The sequence below is a fragment of the Hyperolius riggenbachi genome, chromosome 6 (genome assembly GCF_040937935.1).
Source record: "Hyperolius riggenbachi isolate aHypRig1 chromosome 6, aHypRig1.pri, whole genome shotgun sequence".
Lineage (NCBI taxonomy): Eukaryota > Metazoa > Chordata > Amphibia > Anura > Hyperoliidae > Hyperolius > Hyperolius riggenbachi.
In genome coordinates, this window is record NC_090651.1 from 212,453,967 (window position 1) to 212,479,616 (window position 25,650).

At 43.5% G+C, this 25,650-nt stretch overlaps 1 protein-coding gene across 1 annotated transcript in view; it reads left to right on the forward strand.

The window, feature by feature from the left end:
• Window positions 1-25,650, forward strand: part of ST14 (ST14 transmembrane serine protease matriptase) — a 97,049-nt gene that overhangs the window by 61,740 nt on the left and 9,659 nt on the right. Inside the window, 7 exon segments of the mRNA XM_068240384.1 lie at window positions 5,097-5,236; window positions 6,318-6,415; window positions 9,357-9,466; window positions 14,367-14,497; window positions 15,357-15,461; window positions 15,556-15,666; window positions 15,919-16,032. Of these exon segments, the coding sequence (XP_068096485.1) occupies window positions 5,097-5,236; window positions 6,318-6,415; window positions 9,357-9,466; window positions 14,367-14,497; window positions 15,357-15,461; window positions 15,556-15,666; window positions 15,919-16,032 (809 nt within the window).

A 25,650-nucleotide genomic window follows, 5' to 3' on the forward strand; every position in this document is an offset into this window, starting at 1 on the left:
AATAACTTTTTTTCTTTTTCTAGTGGGTTAAAAGGCATTTTATTGAGGGGTGTGAAAATATTACCTAGGAGAAAAAGTGGTTTGAATAAGAGCCACTGTCCCTTATTCAATTCACTGCTTTTTAAACAGTAGCATACAAATAAGGCAATGACAACAATTAAATAAGGGATGGTCCTGGTAAAGGCCAAAGCAAATGCCATCTTGTAAAATTAAAAACAAATCAGATATTACATTGGTAATCTAAAAACATTCAGAAATCCTAATGCCAACTGTAATCCCCACCTTCTACAGGTTTTAGTAAGGAGGTCATCAAACAGCAGTATGCCTTAGCAATAGTGCCTCAACAGAGGGGTGCAAGAGGGGGGGGTTGCACCAGATCTAGCTTTTATGCAAAGGCTATCATTCATAAAGCATTTCCGCATGCGGAAATGCATAAAACAGCTGACTTTACCGAACATTCGGCAAAGTCAGCATTCATAAAGGCTCTTTCCGCATGAAAAAATGACACTACCGAGGAGAGTGATAAATCACCGCCTTGTGCGGTGATTATCGGAACAAATGTAGCAAAATGTGAATTCATAAAGAGCGGTGTGAGGTCGGGAAGTACCGCTCCCTCTGATGTGGCGATACCAATGTAAGTGAATGGAGACACACAGACCTCCCAGGCAGCTGCAGCGGAGCGGAACACAGAGAAATGTATCAACTCGGCAGCTTCCGTGTCTCCGCAAGCGTACCGCCAGCCTAGTTCGGGGAATCTCCGCACTGCTACCGCACATGGATACTTTTTTATGAATGCCCACCCAGAAGTCTAAAACACCCCCAGCGGTGTTTTTCCGCATTGATTCCCCTTACCAACAGCTCCTATATGAATGATAGCCAAAGTGTAATTTATTGTCCTTGAAACTTAGAGTTCTAACACTAAAGGCAGCCATACACTGGTCGATTATGCCACCAGATCGACCAGCAGATAGATCCCTCTGTGATCGAATCTGATCAAAGAGGGATCTATTGGCTGCCTACACTGCAACCAGAATGTGAATCAGTTTCATAGTGAAATCGGTTCAAAATCTGTGGAGCTGCCGCCGCCGCCATCCCCTGCATACATTACCTGATCCAGCCGGCGTGAATCCCCTGGTCTCCGCTGTCTCTACTCCGCTCTGAGCTCCAGCTTCACTTTACTTCCTGTCGGGGGAAGTTTAAACAGTAGAGGGCACTCTACTGTTTAAACTTCCCCCGACAGGAAGTAAAGCCAGCCGGAGCCCAGCGCAGAGAAGGGACCATGGGGACATGCGCTGGCGGAACAGGTAATGTATTGCCGCTAGCGTCGGTCGTCGGACATTCGAACACAGCTATCGCCGCACTCCCGACCCGCCGGTGATCGAGCAACATTTTCAGCGTGGACAGATTGACGGGATCAATTGTTTTCGGGTGGAAATCAGTCGAACGGTCAACGTTTGTGCATCAATTTCACAGTGATCAAATCTGCTGTCTATCGGCAGTAAATCGGGCAAGTGTATGGGCACCTTTAGGAGCTGAGTTGTTTATTAAAAGATAATATACTGTATCTTGATCCAGTCAATTATTGGTTCCTCCAAGTGGCTTATGGTGGGAGGTCTCTGGTTTAGTTGGCGCTCCAATTCTAAATTACATTACATTGGGTTACTTGGATAATTTTAAAGGTAGAGGGAATATCTATTGAGGACCACTCTGACAATATTGCTTGGCGAGTGGCGCATATACGGTGGGTGATAATCGCTAGAGTATGGCATAGGACCAAAGAATCCTTAATTATATAGGAGAGCAAGTGGGAGATATGTGACCATAACTGTTGGAGTTTAAGGCATTACAATTCCTCCAACACATAGGGGAGTAAAAGAAAAGGTTGCTAGTAGTCCAAGAGAGGGATACCATATGAAAAAGATATTTTTTAGATATTTGAAGGTGAGAGGTTCAGGCACATTTAGATAATTTTCTCAGGATATTGTGGGCTCTAATAAACTGCGTATTTATGAGTGGGGTCTTCATTTCTGAAGACCAGAATTTAACATAATTGTCAGAAGTGATTAGGCAGTTAGTTAAAATTAGCTCTTTAGCATAGGTAGCAATGAATGTATGTAACAACCTGTTATTGAATGCTTATTAAACCAGTGGGACAGCTGTAGATACTGATAAGTTGTTAATCCAATTTCTAAATATTTCTTATTCAAAGCTGATTAGGGCAGGAGTGCACCTCCAAGACCTAGAGTGCTAATCTAACTGTATCAGGGCTGAGTTTGGTAAGTTGCGTTACCAATGTGCAGGCTTGAACTGTAGCATGTAATATGAGGGATTGTAGAGCTGGTGTTTCCAGTTCACTGGCAGTGAGTAGTAGCAGGTTTTTGAGAGCAGTAATTGGGAGATAATGGTTTCTAAAAGTAACCATTTTTTGGCGTACAGGAATTCCACCAATGCCTAGACATATCCAAAATATTAGCCTGATGGAAAATTGGCCATGCCAAACCCTCCTTGAAAGAGATACTATGTCACTTTATACTCCATAAAAATTGCGGGATTCTTTTTTAGCATCCAAGAACCATTTAGAAGGCAATGAGATTGGGATTGTAGTACTTTTTTGTACTACATTTTCCCTGTTAGGGAAAGCTCAAATTTTGCAATATCAGACAAGTCTGTTTGTACCTTAGTGAACAATGAGAAGAAGTTAGTGGCATAGAGGTCCTTTAAATCGTTGAGGGATTTTAATACCTAAATATACCAGGGAAATGGGAAATTCAGAGATTCCTTTCTTAGGAATTGGAGAAAGACTAAAGCCCATAAGTAAATACTTGATTTCATTTATTTTGTACTAGCATACTCAAGAGAAGTCCAACAGGGTCTCCCAAACTTCTGATAGGGAACTACGTGGGTCTGATAACGTGGGGAGGACATGATCCGCAAATAAGTGAATGACATTGCCTTGGCCATTTAAGTCAATTTCCCTGCTTGCTACAGATTTTTCAGCTAGTGTTTCCATGACCATGACAGATTAGTGGGGATAGGGGCAGGGCTAAATTTATAACTCAGGAGCCCGTAGGAAAAGGCATACTGGCACCCTAAACCCCTTCCCTCAACACATGCTACACCCCACAGTTAAAATATTCTCAACTCTAATCCCTGCTTAAATCACTAACTGGCTTTACAAACTTACACTCTAATCACTGTCCCATGTCATCCTTAGTGACATTGAGACAAGGATTAGGGTGTAAGCGCCTGAGGTCAGTGGTATGAGGCAGGAATTGGACTGTAAGCACTTGACAAACCACTTCAGCTGAGACCGTTATTTTCCCAACTTAACCCACTGCCATGTGACTTTACTTCCGTACTGCTCCACTACCCCTTACCACCCCACATAGAACAGAACATCTCGCTTGCAGAACCCTGTTGGGTGACATTGATTGAGCATGTGTATGGGCATTTATATGGGGCTTACTCTAGCCCCATGTAGTTCTTCAGATTCCTTGCTGTCGTCCTGGTCCACTGCGTTGTGCCACTCTCACGCTGATTGTGCTGTCCGGTCTGCGTGTGTCCTCAATCGTGTGGTCGGCAGTGTTATGCGCATGCAATTTGTAAAACTTGCAAATGTATATGCATGGAATGCTCCTGGTTGCATGTGCACGATTGAGGAGAGGCGCACTATGGCTGCACATGTGCAGTTCCGCGACTTAGACAGTGATTAGATTGGAGAATAGGAGCACAATGGTTCAGATCACAAGGATAGCGAGGGATATAATACACTGCAGGGGCTGGAAGGAGCCCAGGTAAGTAAATCTCCATTTTTTTTTTTTTTTTTTTTCCACACTAAAGATTTCCTTTAATACAATTTGGTCTGGTGTTTTTCCTCCCAGATGATACCCGACACCTCCACCCCATCCAAAAACCACCACTCATCAGACACACACATGGACAGGCTGCTGAACATTAGGAATCCGAGGAGGAACCGCACACCACTATGGAGGTGCTGGACCTGAGTAACAGTCAGTGATGAATTCAGAAGGTCCGCACACTCAAATGTAGACCAAGTCTGCTGTTTTATTCAACAAACGTGACACAATTCCATTCATAACCGATTCGTTTCAGGGCCCCGAATGGTATTCTGTGTGTTTACCTTGACAAAGGGGACCCCTCGGGGGCCCCGAAATGAATCGTTGGTTATGGAATGGAATTGTCACTTTTTTTTTTAATAAAACAGCAGACTTGGTCTACATTTGAGTGTGCGGACCTTCTGAATTCATAACAGGCTGCTGAACATGGCTGCATCTGCAGTACACAGTGAGTTGAATATTGGCACTCACAGCCTTGTGTGCCTCACTTTTTCCTCAGCCAGTTGTCCTCATGTGCCCCAGGTGCTGAATAACTGGGGTCGGGGGGGGGGGGGGGGAGGTTGCAGGGCCGTCTGTAAACACCTTGGATCGCCTTAGTGGAGGCGCGGTTCAGGAGAGTGAGGACGGGGTTGAGTGGGTGGTAGACAGATGAGAGGGGGGAGTTTTGGTGGGTGGTGTGTGGGGCTGTTTGCATGCAAATAGTGAAAGAGTGGCAATGATCATTTCGATCATGTAGAGACAGGTGGAACGATGCCGCCTGGAATCCCCATGCGGCTATGCAACTGCTGGACACTGATCCAGGGACACGGATTGTGCGGCTGCCAGACTGGACGAGAGCCAGCTGTGATTGACATCACGGCACACGCTCTCTGCTTTGCACAGAGAGGGACACTCGGGGAGCTTCCTCTGCCACATTCGTACGAGCCTACAGTGCTTTATGGAATATCTGGCCTTTGAGCCTTGCAATAACCTAGCCCTGTCCAGTACTGTTGGTGATGTGGGACTTTTTTGATGAAAACCCAGATACATTAACATGTGCTGAAGGGTTTTTATAAAGCACCATTATGGCTATAGTATGCTTTAATGCCACATTGAAATAAGACTTTGCTTAGAAAACCCCAATGCACCCTGTTGAAGGCCTTCCAGAACAAGGATTTTGATGATTTGACAAAACTAGACTGGAAAACCAAATCAGAATTAAAATTTAGGTTGAAACCATTCTTAAATTTGTTGTTCCAGGTTGTGTGGCAGCTATCCACCCTCCTATAACCTAACCTTCATCTCCTCGCAAAATGTCATGTTAGTGACACTTGTGTCTGATGAAAAAGGAAAACATCCTGGATTCATGGCAGAATTTTTCCAGATACCGAAGACCACACGTAAGTTTTCTCCCCTGCAATATCTGGTAAATCACAGCGTATAATTTGTGAAGATGGTTTAGCTAGACATTTTCCTATTCTGTAGAAGATGTTTCATAATTGCTACAAAAGTTAGAGGATTCTTAACTGAGGTGGCTGATTGGGCCACCTCTGCTGAAAATCTAGTATGTGTACAGGGACCCCGATCCATCGACAAGATCTGGCCTGCTGAATCATCTCACCTGTGCACCGGCAGAGGCTACTGTTCTCCTCCTTACCTCTCCCGCCTTGGTCATGCTCCCCACTGTCAACCCTTCGCCCTCTTCCTCTATTAACATCCATCAACATGTCCCTTTCAAAAATGTACGATTTGGAGGTAAATGAAAACATAGCTTTAGGCGAATAGTCAAGACACTGGTACACTGGCAGTAGCTTAGAGATTGCTGAAGAATGACCACAGTGTAGAGCAAGTTAAAAGAAAAACTCAGCTTTGTAACTTTATTTTCATCAGTGCTCCTTTTAGTGATGAGTAGTAGTGTTTCTACAGTTAAAACTGAGCCTGAGCCTTGCTGTGCGGTTAAGTGACTGCATGTTGCAAATAATGCAAAATATGTTTGACAAATATCTCCAATTATGGCTTTAGGTGAATGTCTAAACATACAGGGACAGGTAGAGCCTGATTTATGTGGTTGATGGTGTTTTTGGGATCTCCAATTCTTCAGGATTTTATGAAATGTCATATCTTATGACTTAAAGTGGTATAAAACCCTGACATAATAATCAATAAAAACATGTTTTCCTACTTTTCAGGGTAGTCTGCAGTGTCAGAGAAGGGTTTGTTTACATTCCTCACTTGATACAATTAAACACAAGATAGCATTATCTCCAGTTCGGATGCGTCCAGCATTCCCAGCATTAAGCTTTTCTGTCCTTTTTTTTAACACTTTGAATTCTGTTCTAGTAAAAAGTAAATGCTGGTAGTATACTGTATAATATGCTGTAAATGTTTTAGAGCAAAGAAGAAATGCTGGGTTTCATTCTGCTTTAATGTGCGCAATGTTTCTGTGTTAATTTATATCTAACGTCAGTGCTTTCCTTCTAGTCTGTGGAGGAACCTTCCGGGATGCCAATGGAGTGATCACCACTCCATTCTACCCTGCACACTATCCCCCCAACAGAGAGTGTATGTGGGATATCCAGGTCAGTCACCACTACTCTTTTATAACAAATTGTACAATAGTTTAGATTTACAAATGGAGAAAAGCACAGTGTCATTTACTAGTCGGGGTGCAAACCTGTCTTATTACAGTGTAAATATAGCCAAGAATTGAACATTGCATAAGTATCAGGCAGCAGCATGGGCCAGGGTTCCCCTCCATATCTGCACTTATTTACATTGAGAGTGAAGCAGCTCAGAACAAATACAAATCGCTGGCATGTTTCGCAGCCCCCACATAACTCCTTAAAAAACAAACAAAAAAAACTGCAAAGTGGGGTGTGCATAATTATTCAGCCCCCTGTGTCAATACTTTGTAGAATTACCTTTTGCTGCAATTACAGCTGCCATTCTTTTAGGGTATGTCTCTACCAGCTTTGCACATCTAGAGACATCCTTGCCCATTCTTCTTTGCAAAACAGCTCCAGCTCAGTCAGATTAGATGGAAAGCGTTTGTGAACAGCAGTTTTCAGATCTTGCCACAGATTCTTGATTGGATTTAGATCTGGACTTTGACTGGACTATTCTAACACATGGATATGTTTTGTTTTAAACCATTCCATTGTTGCCCTGGCTTTATGTTTAGGGTCATTGTCCTGCTGGAAGGTGAACCTCCGTCCCAATCTCAAGTCTTTTGCAGACTCCAAAAAGTTTTCTTCCAAGATTGCCCTGTATTTGGCTCCATCCATCTTCCCATCAACTCTGACCAGCTTCCCTGTCCCTGCTGAAGAGAAGCACCCCCAGAGCATGATGCTGCCACCACCATATTTGACAGTGGGGATGGTGTGTTCAGAGTGATGTGCAGTTAGTTTTCCGCCACACATAGCGTTTTGCATTTTGGCCAAAAAGTTCAATTTTGGTCTCATCTGACCAGAGCACCTTCTTCCACATGTTTACTGTGTCCCCCACATGGCTTGTGGCAAACTGCAAACAGGACTTCTTATGCTTTTCTGTTAACAATGGCTTTCTTCTTGCCACTCTTCCATAAAGGCCAACTTTGTGCAGTGCACGACTAATAGTTGTCCTATGGACAGATTCCCCCACCTGAGCTCTGTAGATCTCTGCAGCTCATCCAGAGTCACCATGTGCCTCTTAACTGCATTTCTGATCAGCGCTCTCCTTGTTCGGTCTGTGAGTTTAGGTGGACGGCCTTGTCTTGGTAGGTTTATAGTTGTGCCATACTCCTTCCATTTCTGAATGATCGCTTGAATAGTGCTCTGTGGGATGTTCAAGGCTTTGGAAATCTTTTTGTAGCCTAAGCCTGCTTTAAATTTCTCAATAACTTTATCCCTGACCTGTCTGGTGTGTTCTTTGGACTTCATGGTGTTGTTGCTCCCAATATTCTCTTAGACAACCTCTGAGGCCATCACAGAGCAGCTGTATTTGTACTGACATTAGATTACACACAGGTTTACTCTATTTAGTCATTAGCACGCATCAGGCAATGTCTATGGGCAACTGACTGCACTCAGACCAAAGGGGGCTGAATAATTACGCACACCCCACTTTGCAGTTGTTTTTTTTTTAAATGTTTGGAATCCTGTATGATTTTCGTTCCACTTCTCATGTTTACACCACTTAGTATTGGTCTTTCACGTGGAATTCCAATAAAATTGATTCATGTTTGTGGCAGTAATATGACAAAATGTGGAAAACTTCAAGGGGGCCAAATACTTTTGCAAACCACTGTAACTTAACACAGGAAATTGTTGTAGCAAACTCTGTATTTGCATTGAAAAGGGGCATTGCTGATTTCTTTACTATAACCAGTTCGGCCTATCTGGACGAGCTTCCTCGCCCAGATAGGCACTGGTGCTGCCGCCGGCTCGTGCGCGCGATCGGGCGCGCCCCCGCGCGCGCTCCCGCTGCCCGCCGCTAGCCCCCCGATCAGTGAATGGGAATATAATTCCCATTCACCGATCTAACTTCCCCGCAGAAATACCGACGCTTTCTCTCCAGAGAGCGCGGTATTTCTGCCCCCAGGAAACAACTCCTCAGCATTTTAGTTCCTAGATGCGAGCTGGTTCGCATCTAGGACTTTTTTCACTGTGGCCATCTTGTGGCCAAATAGTAAACTGCACCCACATACATTTTTGATTAAAAAAAAACATTATTTTACATTTAAAATTAGCAGTTTCCCTCCCACACCAAAAATTACCCACATACACTTTTTTTATTTAAAAAAAAAAAAAAAAACAATTAAAAAACAAAACAAAAACAACATAAATAGTTACCCAAGGGTCTGAACTTTTTAAATATGCATGTCAAGAGAATATGTTATTATATTATTTAAAATTATAAGCTTATAAATAGTGATGGACGCAAATTGAAAAAATGCACCTTTATTTCTAAATGAAATATCGGCACCATAAATTGTGATAGGGACATCGTTTAAATGGTATAATAACCGGGACAGATGGGCAAATAAAATACATGCGTTTTAATTACGGTAGCATATATTAATTTCAAACTATAATGGCCAAAAACTGAGAAATAATGAATTTCTTCCGTTTTTTTCTTATTCTTCCTGTTAAAATGCATTTACAGTAAAGTGGCTCTTAGCAAAATGTATCACCCACAGAAAGCCTAATTGGTGGCGGAAAAAACAAGCTATAGATCAATTCATTGTGATAAGTAGCAATAAAGTTATAGGCGAATGAATGGGAGGTGAATGTTGCTCGGATGCATGAGATTTTCGGACCGCGGCGCTGAACCGGTTAAAGGGCATCATGAGCTATAATTACTAGGTCGATGATGGTGATCCTTTGCTACAGTCAGGGTGATAAATGTTTACCTTCCTCTGAATTAAGGTACAGTGACTCTCGAAAGGTTGACATTGGACTTTTTTTCTACCTAAATATCCGTGTAGCAATTTAACTGTATATTAAGCTCTATTCAACTCACATCTGGACTTTATTTCTTCAGGTTCCTAATAACAAGTTTGTGAAACTTCGATTTAATATGTTTTACCTATATGAACCTGGTGTACCCGTCACCAACTGTCCCAATGATTATGTGGAAATTAATAATCAGAGGTGAGTCCTGCATAAGTTTTGGGTTGCTGTTTTAATTTGAGTGCGAAGCTTTTTGTAGAACTAAGCAATGTTTGCTGATCTGTTTGAACTGCTGGAAAACATTAATTTTAAACTATATAGTTATGAATATAGAGATGGACAGAATGGTTAGTAGCATACAGTACACTATACAGTAGGACTCGTGCAGACTGACTAATAGCAGCAAAGACTAGACAGTGTAACTACACTATTTAATAAAGTTAAAAAACAGACAAACAGGAAAATAGTCTGACCAGCAGAAGTTTCCTACATTACACAGCAGAGCAGTTATGCAAAAAACAATAGAAACAAACATGACCTAGTTATTATTATTATTATTATTATTATTATTATTATTATTTTTTATTTATATAGCGCCAACATATTCCGCAGCGCTTTACAAAGCACAATAAGACGACAAGGGGAACATAGATACAACTAACAAATATACAGCAGAGTTCCAAGCAGCACAAATATTGTTACAAAGACAGTAAACATTAGGAGGATGACCCTGCCCTTGCGAGCTTACAATCTAATGGGTAGTGGGGGACACACTAGGTAAGGGGGTGGAGGATGGATGAGGCAGTGATTCTTTGCCTCTGATTACATTGTGACAAATAAGTAAATAAAGGGCTATAGAATGTTATAAGCTTGTCTGAAAAGGTGTGTTTTAAGAGTGCGTTTGAAGATGTCCAGGTTTGGAGCATGACGTACAGGATGTGGAAGAGAGTTCCAGATAAGGGCTGATGCTCGTGTAAAGTCCTGGATGCGAGCATGAGAGGAGGTGATCAGCTTAGAGGCCAGGAGAATTTCTTGGGAGGAGCGAAGGTTGCGGGAGGGACAATATCTTGAGATTAGTGAGGAGATGTATGGAGGAGACAACTCGTGGAGGGCTTTGTATGTTACAGTCAGGAGTTTGAACTGGATCCTCTGGGTAATGGGTAACCAGTGGAGAGAACGGCACAGTGGGGCTGCATCGGAAGAGCGTGTGGAAAGGTGAATGAGGCGGGCCGCTGCATTTAGAAGGGATTGGAGAGGAGCTAGCCTGTTTTTTGGTAGGCCACAGAGCAGGGTGTTGCAGTAGTCTAGGCGGGAGATGATTAAGGCATGAACAAGCATTTTGGTGGCCTCTTGTGTGAGGAAGGGACGGATACGGAATATATTTTTGAGCTGGAAATAGCAGGTGGTAGTTAATGAGGCAATGTGAGGTTTAACAACAACAACAACAAATAACATTTGTAAAGCGCTTTTCTCCCGTGGGACTCAAAGCGCATAAGCATGGCTCCGACCATCGTGGTACAGGGGAAGAATTTTATAAATCTGGAAATGCCAGGCTAAACAGGTGGCTTTTCAGTCTGGATTTGAATAGCTCCAGGGATGGTGCTGTCTTTACTGGGTGTGGTAGGGAGTTCCAAAGAGTAGGGGCAGCATGACAGAAGGCTCTGTCTCCAGATTTTTTGAGGTGCACTCTGGGAGTGACCAAGTTTATAGAACTTGCTGATCTGAGGTTGTGAGAGGTGTGGTGCAGCTTCAGCAAGTCCTTCATGTATCCAGGGCCCAGATTGTGCAGGGATTTGAAGGTCAGCAGTCCAATCTTGAAGAGTATTCTCCATTCTACTGGTAGCCAGTGCAGTGAGCGAAGGATCGGTGTAATGTGACAGTGGCGAGGCTGGTTTGTTAGCAATCTGGCAGCAATCTGGCAGCAGGTTTAAAGGAGAGCTCTGAGTCAAGTATAACCCCCAAGCAGCGGGCCTTAGTGGTTGAGGTTATTGGGGTGTTGTCTACCGTTATGGTTGCAATTGGTGGGGGTGTAGATAGCAATGGTGGAAAAATCACAATTTCCGTTTTAGTCATGTTAAGTTTGAGGAAGCGGGAGGACTTGAATGCAGAAATGGCACGTAGACAGTCGGGGACTCTGGATAGTAGTGAGGACAGGTCAGGAGCTGAGAGATAGATTTGGGTGTCATCCGCATAGAGGTGATACTGGAAGCCAAAAGAGTTAATTAGTTGTCCCAGGCCACGGGTGTAGATTGAGAAAAGAAGTGGCCCAAGAACAGAGCCTTGAGGTACACCAACAGACAGTGGGTGTGGAGAGGACTTGGTGTTAGAGAAGGAGACAGTGTAAGAGCGTCCAGAGAGATAAGAGGAGATCCAGGAATGTGCTTGTCCCTTGATTCCTAAAGATGACAGTGTCTGCAGAAGCAGAGCATGATCAACCGTGTCAAAGGCAGAGGAAAGGTCAAGGGGTATTAGAATGGAGAACTGGCCTTTGGATTTAGCTACCAGTAGGTCATTAGCAACTTTCGTGAGGGCAGTTTCAGTGGAATGGTGTGTGCGGAATCCAGATTGAAAGGGGTCAAGTAAGGAGTTGGTAGAGAGAAAGGCAGACAATTCTGAATGGATGTGACGTTCCAGCAGTTTAGAAGCAAAGGGGAGGAGCGAGACAGGACGGTAGTTGGATAGAGAAGTTGGATCAAGAGAGGGTTTTTTGATTAGTGGTGTGATGATAGCTTGTTTGAATAAGGAAGGAAAAGTGCCAGTGGAGATAGAAAGGTTGAATAGAGTTGTTAGAGCGGGATTAAAGGAGGAGGAAAGCTGGGGGATTAGATGAGAGGGAATGGGGTCCAGGGCACAGGTAGTGAGATGCGCTTTGGAGATTAGTGAGGAAAGACACTGTTCAGTTAGTGTGGTGAAAGATGTTAGAGTGGGAGACTGGTCTTGTGGAGCGGGGGGAAGGCAGTTAGTGGTGGGTGAGGGTGCAGGCGGACAGAAGGAATTTATGGGTGACGGCTGTGCTGGTAAAAAATGGTTGCGCGTTGAAGCTATTACGTATTGCATCAATCTTGCTTGTAAAGTATGATGCAAAGTTGTCGGCTGACAGACATGTGGTAGGGGGAGGAGGTGGGGGACGAAGTAGGGAGTAAAAGGTGTTGAACAATTGTTTTGGGTTGTGGGACTGTGAGGAAATGAGCGAGGAGAAATAAGACTGCTTAGCAGAAGTGAGGGCATCCCTGAGCTCCTGCATAGTTTGTTTATAGTGATTGAAGTCTTCTACAGCAGCGCTTTTTCTCCAGCATCTTTCTGCCACCCTGGAGTGCCTTTTCAGCTGTTTGATTTGTTCAGTGAGCCAGGGCTGCCGGTTAGTTTGGCGGGGGCGGGTGGTGGTGAGTGGAACGGCTGAATTCATGGCAGAGGAGACTACATTAAATAAGTAACTGGATGCTGCCTCAGGGTCAGTGTAGGAAGACAGGGTACCTAGTTAAAATACAATTTGTAATCCACCCCAAAAACTGCAAACTAGGCTACAGTAATTAATAATTAAAATGGCAGAAGAGTAGCAAAAACATAAAACCTAGTTACTTGTAATTACATTAATATTTAATAATTATGTTCACAATAATTCATAATAGCATGCTGTGCTAAAATTAGTGACATAGCTCCAGTGCAGCCCACACCCCCTTTCTCCCACCGCCTTGTCGCCCACCTATGTTGCAGTCTGCTTTCATGCCTAGCCAGGCCCAGCCACTTAAATATGCTTAATATGTCCATCTTTCACATGGCAAGCATATTTTGGTAAACAAACGTGACATAGCTGCAGCAGTGGTACAAGTAATGATTAATGGCAAGCCAGGTACGTGTTACACAGTGGAACTGGTGAAGGTAGACTCGCCACACTGATGGAGAAGCAAGAGAAAATGATCCAAGGAAGGTGTCAGCAGCCAATTGGAACGAACCAGGGAAAAGTGTCAGCGCCATGTGGTCCTGCGGCAATATTACGTGTCTCTGCAATATTTTTCTGGCCTCACCCAACACAGCCAAATGAAACTATAAGAGATATATAATCAATAACCATGAGCACAACAAAGATAGTCAAGGCACTGTCCCTTTGAAGCTTTGATTTATATTGCCGCAATATCATATACAGAAATCAACTCCATATAATCAGAGAAAGCATGATACATCTGACCTGCGGTTCCTGGTGATGTGCGGTGGGTGCCGTCCTACTTCCCCTGGCCACCATCTCCCTCACCCACCTCGCGTCACCAGGAACCACAGGTCAGATGTATCATGCTTTCTCTGATTATATGGAGTTGATTTCTGTATATGATATTGCGGCAATATAAATTAAAGCTTTAAAGGGACAGTGCCTGGACTATCTTTGTTGTGCTCAGTAACTTTAGGCGTTTTCTGCAATTTGACCTGCTGCACGTCCCTGAGCTGAATAAGCTGCCTTTATATGAGTGACTGCAGGTGGAGTTGTATACAGATTTGCTTGCCATCTCCGTGAGGGCTGGGCCCTTCACCTCCGTTCACCGGGTGCCGAGTAATATTCACTCAAGTGTACCGATAATCAGTAACCATGGTGACCACCAACACTAAGAAAAAAAAAGACGGCAGCACTACAGTGGACTATTATCAATTGCATGAGACATTGTTACAGGACAATTCACTGTGTATGGGTTAAATTACAAACCAAGTACAAGTATAGCGTCAGTGAATTCAGAACACTTTATATGTAAAATATGTATACTTGTTCTAGAGCACCGAAATAATGTAGAGGACCAGCACAGTATCCAGGAGAATTGTACTTATTAAAAAAAAAAAGAAAATACATATGGAAAGCCATTTATAATCTTTTTTTAAATAGCTGTCCTTTAATTGGGCTCAATGAACCCTACATTTGGCAGTGAAGCTTTGCATTCTGTTCTCAGCTACACTTTTGTACAGCCAGAGCTGAAGGTGCTCTGGTGCAGATAGGATCCTATGACGCTTATCCTCACATTGTTACATTGTGCATTTTGCATATTTTTCGCGCTTCCACTTTTATGCTTATAATTTTAAGATTGTGATACAGATGCCTTCTGCCTTTCCCGACTTACAGATACTGTGGGGAGCGATCGCCGTTTGTCGTCTCGGCCGACAGCAGTAAACTAATGGTGAGGTTTCGCTCAGATCAATCCTACACAGACACTGGATTTACTGCCGAGTATCTGTCCTATGAGCCCCAAAACCGTGAGTACACATCTAATTATATTATAATGTGATGTTGGTGTATACAGCAGTGATGGCTTTTTGTGGACCTATGTCTTGTCTCACAGTACATAAAATGGGTATATGGATTTAAGCATGTAAGCTGCAATCATTGTACTCTGTAGACCAGTCCTTCTCATCTAGAGTTCTGTGGACTCTGAGGTCCTTCAGAACTTCCTTGGCTTCTCTGTGTCCTCTTCACTTCTGGACCAAATTCCTACAAAGGTCACAAATGGACAGGATTTGGTCCAGAGGAGGGCAGTGGCTGCATGTTCACATGTTTTGCAGAGCTGGCGGTGGAGCAACTTTGTCATTATACTTATTACCTGTCTGCATATCGCTTTCTTCCCCCTCTTCTTCCAGTCTCTTGTGAATGCTCTGCTCTTCACCCCTCCACCATGACACTGAGAGGAGGGGCGTAGAGCAGAGCAGACACTGGAGATTCAATGAAGAGGAAGACATTGCAGGATATGGATTGGTAAACACAGGGGGCACTATGGGTGCAAGTGTGACAAAAGGGCCAGTCCAGGAATGAAGGCAACTTGAGTCGATAGGTATGCATTGTTACTTTAATGGCCTTTACATTGAACTTTATCCTGGTCTTTTAGATTTTGATCTTATGATTTCTATGAAAATATTCCAGGACCTGATTGACACCTTTTGGTACACAAATGTATTCTGACCTGTGGACTGTATTATGTTGTGTCTAAGATAGTTCATGTCTCTGACAAGCATTCCATTATTTGAGCACTATATTCACTCTATGAAAACGCACACGCACACACACACACTATTATAATTCTGTCACAGTTCTTAGTTAAATTTTCTGCGTTTCTTACAGCTTGTCCTGATCAGTTTGCCTGTAAGAGTGGGCGCTGCATTGAAACTGCTCGGAGATGCGATGGATGGAATGACTGCGGGGATTCCAGTGACGAGGCCTTATGCAGTGAGTCCTTCAAATTCTGAAATTCTTGCATAGTGGGCTTTCTAATATTTTGTATTAACGGTGCTATGTATATGATGTTTTGTCTATGATTCAGATTGCACAGCCCAGCAGTTCCGCTGCAAGACCAGCCTAGTTTGTAAACCCAAATTCTTCCTGTGTGATGGCGTGAATGACTGTGGGGACTTCACTGATGAACAGGAGTGTAGTAAGTATTATTAAACTACGATCCTCTTCCCATTGTTCCATAATTTCCAACGTGTCCAATCTGCTTCCGATTGAGAAGGCTATCAATTTTGAGATCAGTATTGCACGAAATTGTCGAATCGAATGCAGATCGAGCATGTTGGAAATTATTGAACAATGGGAAATGTCCAGTTGATCTGATGGTAAAATTGTATCACATGTATAAGGCCTGACACTGCACTGTGACTATTTGTGGTTTTTTGTTTTTTTTTAGAATGCCCAGATAAATACATGAAATGCAGAAATGGAAAGTGTATTCCTGAAGCACAGAAATGTGACAAAACTGACAACTGTGGAGATTTGACAGATGAGTCAAACTGCCCAGAAGGTAAACCATTTTCAGATGGAGATTAGATATGCGTTGTGTAAGGCTTGTGCAAAGAAGATGCTATTCTGTCTGCTTTTCAGCAAGACGTATCAGTCTGTAACATTGATGTGTTGCTGAAAAGCAGTCAGAAGCGTACAAGTGTGTTCAGGCCCTAAGTGTTTTTTTTTTGTTTTGTGTGTTATTTTGCCATTTTAATTTTGTCTAGTTATGTGCATTCATAACAAAATCGTCACCTCTTTTATTTCTTAAAAGAACAAGCGACACCCATGCTAACTTAGAATTAAAAAACACATATATAAGTAGATAAAACTACTTCTACTTACATAACCGATGTATTGCGCTATCCACATAATGATTCCTGTGAATTTTACAAAGGAAAAGCAGAAAATCCTATTCTAGGCCGTGGCCATCTTGCCAAGCTAATGCGGACATCATATCCTCCCTGACTCTAGTTCCCCACCACCCCCTCCTCCCCACCTTCTTTCTCTTGCTCATTGTGTATTCATTAGCTGCCCTCCTCCCAGAGTCTTTTTTAATTTTTATTTACACATCCAATCACTGAGTCACCTCAGCCTTGCTTGTAAACACAAGTGAGCAGGGAATCAGGTTTCAGATAGGCTAGGCAGGGAAATAAATGGAAGAGGAAGAATATATTATAGATAAAAAGAACTCCCAGCATTCAACTGTTTATCACTAGGGCCAGTGCTCCTAAAGTATGTGATAACTCCAAACCATGACAGCAGAAACATTTTGCAAATTTTGAATGCAGGATTAGCATCTTTATCACTTAAAGCAGATCAGAGATGAAAAACTAACTACAACAAGTAACTATATATCTTATCTAAAGTTTAGACAGTTTACACAGCAAATCTAGCTGCAAACAGCTTTAATAGAAAATTATTTCTTCCTGTGATACAATGGCAGCAGCCATGTTGTTTGTAAACATTACACAAAGGCAGGCTTATCTGTATCTTGAGCACTCAGCCTGTGAAAAAAAACGAATCCCCTCCCTCCTCCCCTCTGCCTCTGAAATCAATAGCTAGTAACACGTCCTCCTCCTCCTGCCCAGACTGAGCTCCCATGAGCCCTTGCTACTGCCAAGGCTCTCTGAAAACCTGTGGGCGTGGTTTATTTAGTTTATAGGGAATTAGAGTATTTAAACAAAAAAGTATTTGGCTTGAGGAATGCCCTATAAACAATAGGAAAGGAACACAATTATGCAATGAGTAAAAGTTCACCTCGGATCCACTTTAATACACTCAGGCAGTTGCTGTTGAAATTTGATTTTTATGGTGACAATACCACTTTAAAGAAAACCCAAGGTGGGCATTGTTGTACAAGGGGGCTAGCCGATAGCATCAATTTTATATATATATATATATTTGAAGTAGTAAGAATATTTCCAGCTCTCATATCAATTCCAGTACAACATATTCTCTTCTCCAATTTTCAGAATTACAAAATAAACAAAACCCATAAAGAACCCTGCCCCCCTACTCTCCCCAATCTTTAAATCAACAATCTCGTAAAGAATTCAATTCACATTAGAATTTCTTCTTTAACCACCTTAGCGGTATGGACGAGCTCAGCTCGTCCATTACCGCCAGAGGGTGCCGCTCAGGCCCTGCTGGGCCGATTTGGATCAAATAAAGTGCAGCATACGCAGCTGGCACTTTGCCAGCCGCGTGTGCTGCCTGATCGCCGCCGCTCTGCGGCGATCCGCCGCGAGCAGCGGCGAAAGAGGGTCCCCCTAGCCGCCTGAGCCCTGCGCAGCCGGAACAAATAGTTCCGGCCAGCGCTAAGGGCTGGATCGGAGGCGGCTGACGTCCATGACGTCACTCCGCTCGTCGCCATGGCGACGAAGTAAGCAAAACACGGAAGGCCGCTCATTGCGGCCTTCCGTGTTACTTTTGGCCGCCGGAGGCGATCAGAAGAACGCCTCCAGAGCGCCCTCTAGTGGGCTTTCATGCAGCCAACTTTCAGTTGGCTGCATGAAATCGTTTTTTTTTTATTTAAAGAGAGTCTGAAGCGAGAATAGATCTCGCTTCAGACCTCATAGCTAGCAGGGGCATGCGTGCCCCTGCTAAAACGCCGCCATAGCGCGGCTTAACGGGGGTCCCTGTCCCCCCAAACCCCCTCCGTGCAGCGGGGGAGCGCTTTCTGGTTGGGGCAGGGCTAACCGCCGCAGCCCTGCCCCATGCGCGTCTGTCAGACGCGTATCTCCGCCTCTCCCCCGCCCCTCTCAGTCTTCCTTCACTGAGAGGGGCGGGGGAGAGGCGGCGATGCGCGTCTGATAGACGCGACCGGAGGCAGGGATGCAGCCGTTAGCCCTGCCTCCAGGAAGACAATCCCCACGACCAACTTGCCGACCATCTTTTGCGGGGGGTGGGTTGGGGGTGAAGGGACCCCCGTTTAGCCGCGGGACAGCGGCGTTTTAGCAGGGGCACACGTGCCCCTGCTATATATAAGACCTGAAGCGAGATTTAGTCTCGCTTCAGTGTCTCTTTAAAAAAAAAACCCTCCCGCAGCCGCCCTGGCGATCTTAATAGAACGCCAGGGTGGTTAAAGATCCCCTCCACCAATTACCATCCAAAGTACTACAAAAGTAAAAAAAAAAATTATAATCATTTTAATTACAGGAAGCTCCTTCCCCTACATCTCCACCATATCGTCATAGTCCTTAGTATCTTGAAATTCACTCCATTTTCCCCTTTAACATTAAATGCTTCCAATCTATCCTGCTGCAAAGCAATCTGATTCTCCATACTCTTCACCATATTAACCCTCTCAACCCATTCTTTCAGGGTTGGAGAACCCTGGCATCTTCACTTAACTGGGATTAAACTTTTAGCCGCAATCAGGAGCTGGGGAACAAAAGATCTCTTATATTTACCAATAGACATAGTTGTTCCATGCAGCAATACCTTTACTGGATCCCAATCGCCACAATCTTCCCATAATTTCTCAATACAATCCAACACACCCTTCCAAAAACCTGATCTTACTGGGCAATCCCACACTAAATGCATTAAAGACCCCTTTTCTCCACACCCCCTCCAACATCTATCACTCACCCCCTGGAACATTGTAGCCAACCTATCCGGTGTTCTATACCATCTTGTCCATTTAAAATGAATTTCCTTTATTCTAGAGCTAACTGATGTAGCGTGCGCCAAAATTCATATTTTTCTTTTCAACCCATCATCTAAAGAGATGCCAGCATCCTCCTCCCATCTAGTCAAATATTTAGGAAATTCTCCCTCCCTCAATTTATTCAACTCTTTATAAAAAATGATATCCGATGCATGGGAGGAGCCTCCTTCACAAATAATTTCTCAAATTCTGATAATTCAGTACAAATGGAAAGATTTCTCACCTTCTCTGCTAAAGTGTTTTAATGGAGTATGTCTCCAAAAATCTAATGGAAATTGATCGTATTCCTCACGCAACCGGATTAAAGTTTTAATTTCTCCATTATTCATAATATCTCTTATTATACCTCCCCTCTCACCCCATGATCCCAAAAAAAAAAAACCTTTCTTTCCCTGGCAGAAAAAAGGAGAATCCCCCCAAAGGTGTCATCAAGGAAATTCCCACAGACCAACCCCCCTTTTTATTAACAACATCCCACACCTTAAATACATTTTTAATCCACGAGGGTGTCCATCTTGGTAGATCTCTGAATTTCCCTGGCAGCCAAAAAACTTTTGCCAAACCCAATCCAACCAATTCTTTTTCAATACCTACCCACCTCTTACCTCCACCCCCATACGTCCAATCGAAAAGTCTTACCATAACACAAGCTCTATAATAGTTTTAGATCCGGAAGCCCTAACACCCCCTTTTCTTTAGGGCATACCAAAATCTCATATGCTAATCTTGAGGGCTTGTTCTACCAAACAAACATAATAAGGATTGATTTAACCACCCTGGCGTTCTATTAAGATCGCCAGGGCGGCTGCGGGAGGGGTTTTTTTAAATAAAAAAAAACCTATTTCATGCAGCCAACTGAAAGTTGGCTGCATGAAAGCCCACTAGAGGGCGCTCCGGAGGCGTTCTTCCGATCGCCTCCGGCGCCCAGAATAAACAGGGAAGGCCGCAATGAGCGGCCTTCCTTGTTTTGCTTACATCGTCGCCATAGCGACGAGCGGAGTGACGTCAGCCGACGTCCTGATGTCAGCCGCCTCCGATCCAGCCCTTAGCGCTGGCCGGAACTTTTTGTTCCGGCTACGCTGGGCTCAGGCGGCTGGGGGGACTCTCTTTCGCCGCTGCTCGCGGCGGATCGCCGCAGAGCGGCGGCGATCAGGCAGCACACGCGGCTGGCAAAGTGCCGGCTGCGTGTGCTGCTTTTTATTTCACTAAAATCGGCCCAGCAGGGCCTGAGCGGCAGCCTCCGGCAGTGATGGACGAGCTGAGCTCGTCCATACCGCCCGACTGGTTAAGAGACCTGAAAAAAGCTGCAGGCACACAAATTGGAATAATGGACATGAAAAACACCAGCCTAGGCAAAATATTTATTTTAACAATAACTATACACCCAAACCATGAAAAACCTTTTCCACTCCATCCCTCCAAATCTTTTTTTAATTGAACCTAATAATGGAAGATAATTCAAAGAGTATAACTTCAACAAATCGCTAGGTAACATTATTCCTAAATATTTAATTGCCTGTTTTCTAAAAGGAAATGAAATTTTACTTTCCACCGAATTCAAAACTCCTGGTGCCAATAATAGATTCAGTGCTTCAGATTTATTCATATTAATCTTAAAATTTTATAAAATACCACATCTCTCAATTTCCTTAAAGGGACTCCGAGCTCATCTAAAAAATAAAAGTTGTACTCACCCGGGGCTTTTTCCAGCCCAGTGCTGGTCGGGAGGTCCCACGACGGCGTCCTGGCTCCAAATCTTCTGGCCAATTGCACCAGGCTACAGACACAGTCTGCCGTTATCAATTTCTCGTGACAACCAGTGTATAACAACTTGCAGCATGTAACAAACAGGACAAATCTTCTGGCCAATCGCACCAAGGTGTATACCCAATCTGCTGCAACCACTTTCTGATGACCATCAATGTATATATATTTGCAGTCTCACCACCTCTGTGCTGCAGCTTTCTCTTGTAGCATAAATATCACCATACTGTCACCAGCAGCCGCTCGTTGATCTCCTCTCTGCCTCCCACCAGACTGGCATGCAATCGTCCCGTGTGTTGTGTCCTATGCTCTCTCAGCAGGGTTCCCTCCGAGCATTAGATTAGAGACACCGCTACATCACACGTGGCGTCTCTTGCATTACTTCCTAGTGAGGGGGCGGGACAGGACGCTCCTCTCACTCCCTTAGTACGCCTCCTCCACCTCTCCCATCGACACAGTTGTTAAACACACCTCCACCTGTGCACTCAGTAAGGCAGCATCAATTACCGCCACTCCTGCCTTTCCGCAATCACCGACTTTTGGTGAACAAAAAAACACACATGGCCGCGACCCATGGGTTCACAACGATGCAGCTCTGGCTCTGTGTGTCTCAACACAGAGCAGTGAGGTGGGGGAGCGGTGGTGGAGAAGCATAGAAGATCAATTAGAGCAGGGGAGGGGGCCTTCCTAACACCAGGGTTGGTGTTTTGCAAGAGTGCCTTTCTTGCGAGGGAAGCCCCTTTCCCCTCGAGACTGCCGACACGTAGCTTTTTGACAATTCTGGGGGTGACACAACGCGCAGGGGTGGATGCATAGAGTGACGCATAGGGGACAGTGGACACAGAGGCAAAGCATAAAACATGGAACATGCCTCTGTGTCCGGTATGCCCCCCTCTCCCCACCCAAACCACCCCATGGTCTGCCTCGGGTACACTTCAATAAAAAATGTAGAAAGGTAAATAAAAAGAACCACCAAATTAAATAGAATGAAGAGGTCTGGATAATGACACTTCTGATTTTGGCACCTGCTTGACCAGAGGGCAGTGGCTCCGAGAGATCAGCTCTGTGCAGTCTCCAAAGTACCAGCCTTACACCTGGGGTATTATCTACATTGATTTTCGAAGGGGAAGAAAGGCAGAGGGGATTATAAACATCTCCTTGATGGAGCTGTGTCTTATTGGCTCTGAATGCTGGCACAGCTATCGCATCTGCCAAGATTGAGGTGGGGGCCCAACAGTCGATAGAGCAGCTGCACAGAACCATTGGGCCCAACATACAGGAAGAGGGGGACAAGGGAATGTTGTAAGAAACTTATGTCACACTTCAGCTACTAAAATACGGGCCACAGTGAAATTTGCATTTTCCAAAGCACAATCGTCTGTAAAGGCACAATAGTCTGTAAAGTCCCACAATGGTAAGCTGCATGCCATGTGGCTGAAAGGGTGAAAATGTATGAGGAAGAGCTGGTAAAGATGCACAGCATTAGTGCTGAGCTTAATTACAGACAATGCAGAATTTTATGACAAATTCAGGAAACTAGGTCCAGCAGGAATAGGGGCTAAGGTAACAAGATGGTAGCCAGCACATTAAAAAAACATTTTGTTTCTGTGCAGAATTCCAAACATTTCTCATTCTATTTAGCCTGTAAAATAAGCAGGGACACAAATGATTAATAGACAAGAACAATACAAACACTAGAATAGAACAACCACAGCAGTGCTCATCCAACCCAATTGGGGCAGGATGTTATTAATGTCATTAAAGAAAATATTCATTACTCAAAGTACACCTGAAGTAATACACATATGAAGGCTGCTGTGTTTATTTCCTTTAACCAGTTCACCCCCAAGGGTTTTTACTCTAACGGACCAGAGCAATTTTCACTTGTCAGTGCTCCTCCCTTTTATTCCCTAATAACTTTATTACTACTTATCACAAGAAAATGATCTATACCTCGTTTTTTCCGCCACCAATTAGGCTTTCTGTGAGTAGTACATTTTGCTAAGAATATGTTTATTCTAAATGTGTTTTAATGAGAAAAAAAAAAAAGGAAAAAAATCATTATTTCTCAGGTTTTAGCCATTCTAGTTTTAAAATTAAACATTCTCCTGTGGATAAAACAAGCACATATTATTTACCCAGTTGTCCCGATTATTAAACCATTTAAATTATGTCCCTATCACAATGTATGGCGACAATATATTATTTTGAAATATAGGTGTTATTTTTCTGTTTTTTTTTTTTTTTTGTTCTGGCCATAATTACCAGCCCCAATGTAATAAATTAAAATTAATTTTCCCCCATAAAATATAGATTAAAAAAAGTTGAGTCCATAAGGAAACTATTTATTTATTTATTTATTTATTTATTTATTTATTTTAAGCTGAATTTTTTTTACAAGTGTTTTTTTTTCTGGGTGGGAGGGTTGTAAGTGTAATTTTATTAATGATGTGTATGTAATTGTGTATGTCTGTATTTTGTATGTGTAATATACTTTTTGGCCACAAGATGGCGCTAGTAAACACTTCGTTATAGGAAGTGATCACTTTTTTTTTTTTTTACACTTTATTGAACAGAAACAATTTCCTGTTTTTGTGAATGGACGTAGCCGCTGTTCGCGGTCACGTCCATTCACTCCAGGCACTGCGATTGGGTAGAGGACTGTTCGGTCCTCTTCCCCAATCACTCAGCACGGGATCCCGGCGGAATTGGCGGCGGTAGCGGCGCACACACGGCGGTAGCGGCGGCGGGAACGCGCGACGTATTAAAACGTCATGTTGCTGTTAATAGGGTAAAGCATGACGTTTTAATACGTTAGGGTGTCATTAAATGGTTAAAACCATACCAGGTACCTGGCCGCCCTGTTGATATTTTTGGCATCAATAGTGTCCAAATCACACACATAAAACAAGCATGTGGCTATTCCAGTCAGACTTCAATCAGAGTACCTGATTTGTATGCGTGTTCAGGGTCTATAGTATTAGAGGAAGATTATTAGGACAACCAGGCAATTTTCATTGTTGAAGAGGAAATAAATGTCAGCCTTTATATTCTTTTCACTTCAGGTGTGCTTTAAAGCATAGTTCCCCAACCCTGTCCTCAATGCTAACCAACAGTGCATGTTTTGCAGAAAACCACAAACGTGCACAGGTGAGGTAATTCGTATATCAACAGAGCTGATTAACTACCTGTGTGAATTTCCACAAAACATGCACTGTTGGTGGGCCTTGAGGATAGGGGTTGGGGAACTATGCTTTAAAGTACACCTGTAGCAAGAGGGCTATGGAGGCTTTCATATTTATTTCTATTTAAACAATACCAGTTGCCTGGCAGTCTTGTTGATCTATTTGGCTGCAGTAATGTCTGAATCACACCAGAAACATGGATGCAGAAACACTTGATCTGCTGTGCTGCATGCATGTTCAGGCTCTGTGGCTAAAAGTATTAGAGGCTGAGTATCAGAAGGCTAGCCAGGCAACTGGTATTGCTTAAAAGGAAATACATATGGCAGCCTCCATAGCCCTCTTGGTACAGTTGTAGTTTAAGGGCAAGACTACGAGTTGAAAGATTTTTTTTTTCCTAAAGGTCTTATCCAGGAATTTGCTAATATTACATTAACATTAAAATGTCTGGTATTGAGGTTGAAAAAAGGTTGAAAAAAAATATCTCCCTTGTTCTGGCCTGTTTGGTGAAATTTCCACTACTGGACAACCCTATCTGTCCATAATCTGGCTGAAAACCCCTGGGTTATTTATGATTCAAATATTCAGTATTCAAGTGGGATTAAACTCTGGCATCCTCTATAATAAAGCCCCTGTGTCCCTGCATGTGCCTCCTGTCTCTATGTAGCGTTGTCCGTGCTTTTTACTACTGCGCATGTGTGCAGCACGGACCCAGAGACAGGAGGACACAGACCTAGAGCCCGTTTTTAAACGGGCTTAGGTCTACTAGTAATATAATATTCAATAAAAATGTGTTTTCATACCTTTTATTACCCATACAGTTATATTTGCTTTTGTGCGCAAGTATAATTGTCCATTTACAAACTACATTTTCCAAAAGTACAGTTCATTTGTTCTGAAAGCAGCCATTGCATATTATTGCATACCTGCTGTATTTCTTATATATTATAATGTATCTGTAAAAAGTGGCTTATGCGCTCCTCTAAATTAGATGAACACTCTAAAATATACACAATGGCCTCGATTCATAAAGCATTCCCACATGCGGGAATGCAGAAAATGGCACACTTTACCGACCACACAGCAAGATCTGTATTCATAAAGGCTTTTCCGCATGAAAAGCCGACATTCGCGAGCAAAGTGATAAATCACCGCCTTGCGCGGTGATTATCACAGCAAAAGTAACAAGTGGTCAATTCATAAAAATTAGAGGTAGCGGTATGCGGACGGGTATTACCGCTACCTCTGATGTGGCGAGAAGCGTGCGGAATCCGTTGCAGTGAATGGGACAGACCTCCCAAGCAGCTGCAGAGAGAACACCGCACGGAGGGATTCCGCCTGCTTCTCCGGCTTCCGCATGTCTCCCGACAGCCTAACGCCTGCCTACAGCGGAGTATCTCCGCACGCCTGTCACAACAGGCAACATTTTTATGAATTACCACCCTGAAGGCGGAAATACCGACAGCGGTGTTTCCCCGCTCGACTTTCCCCGCTCGCAGGCACTTTTATGAATCGAGGC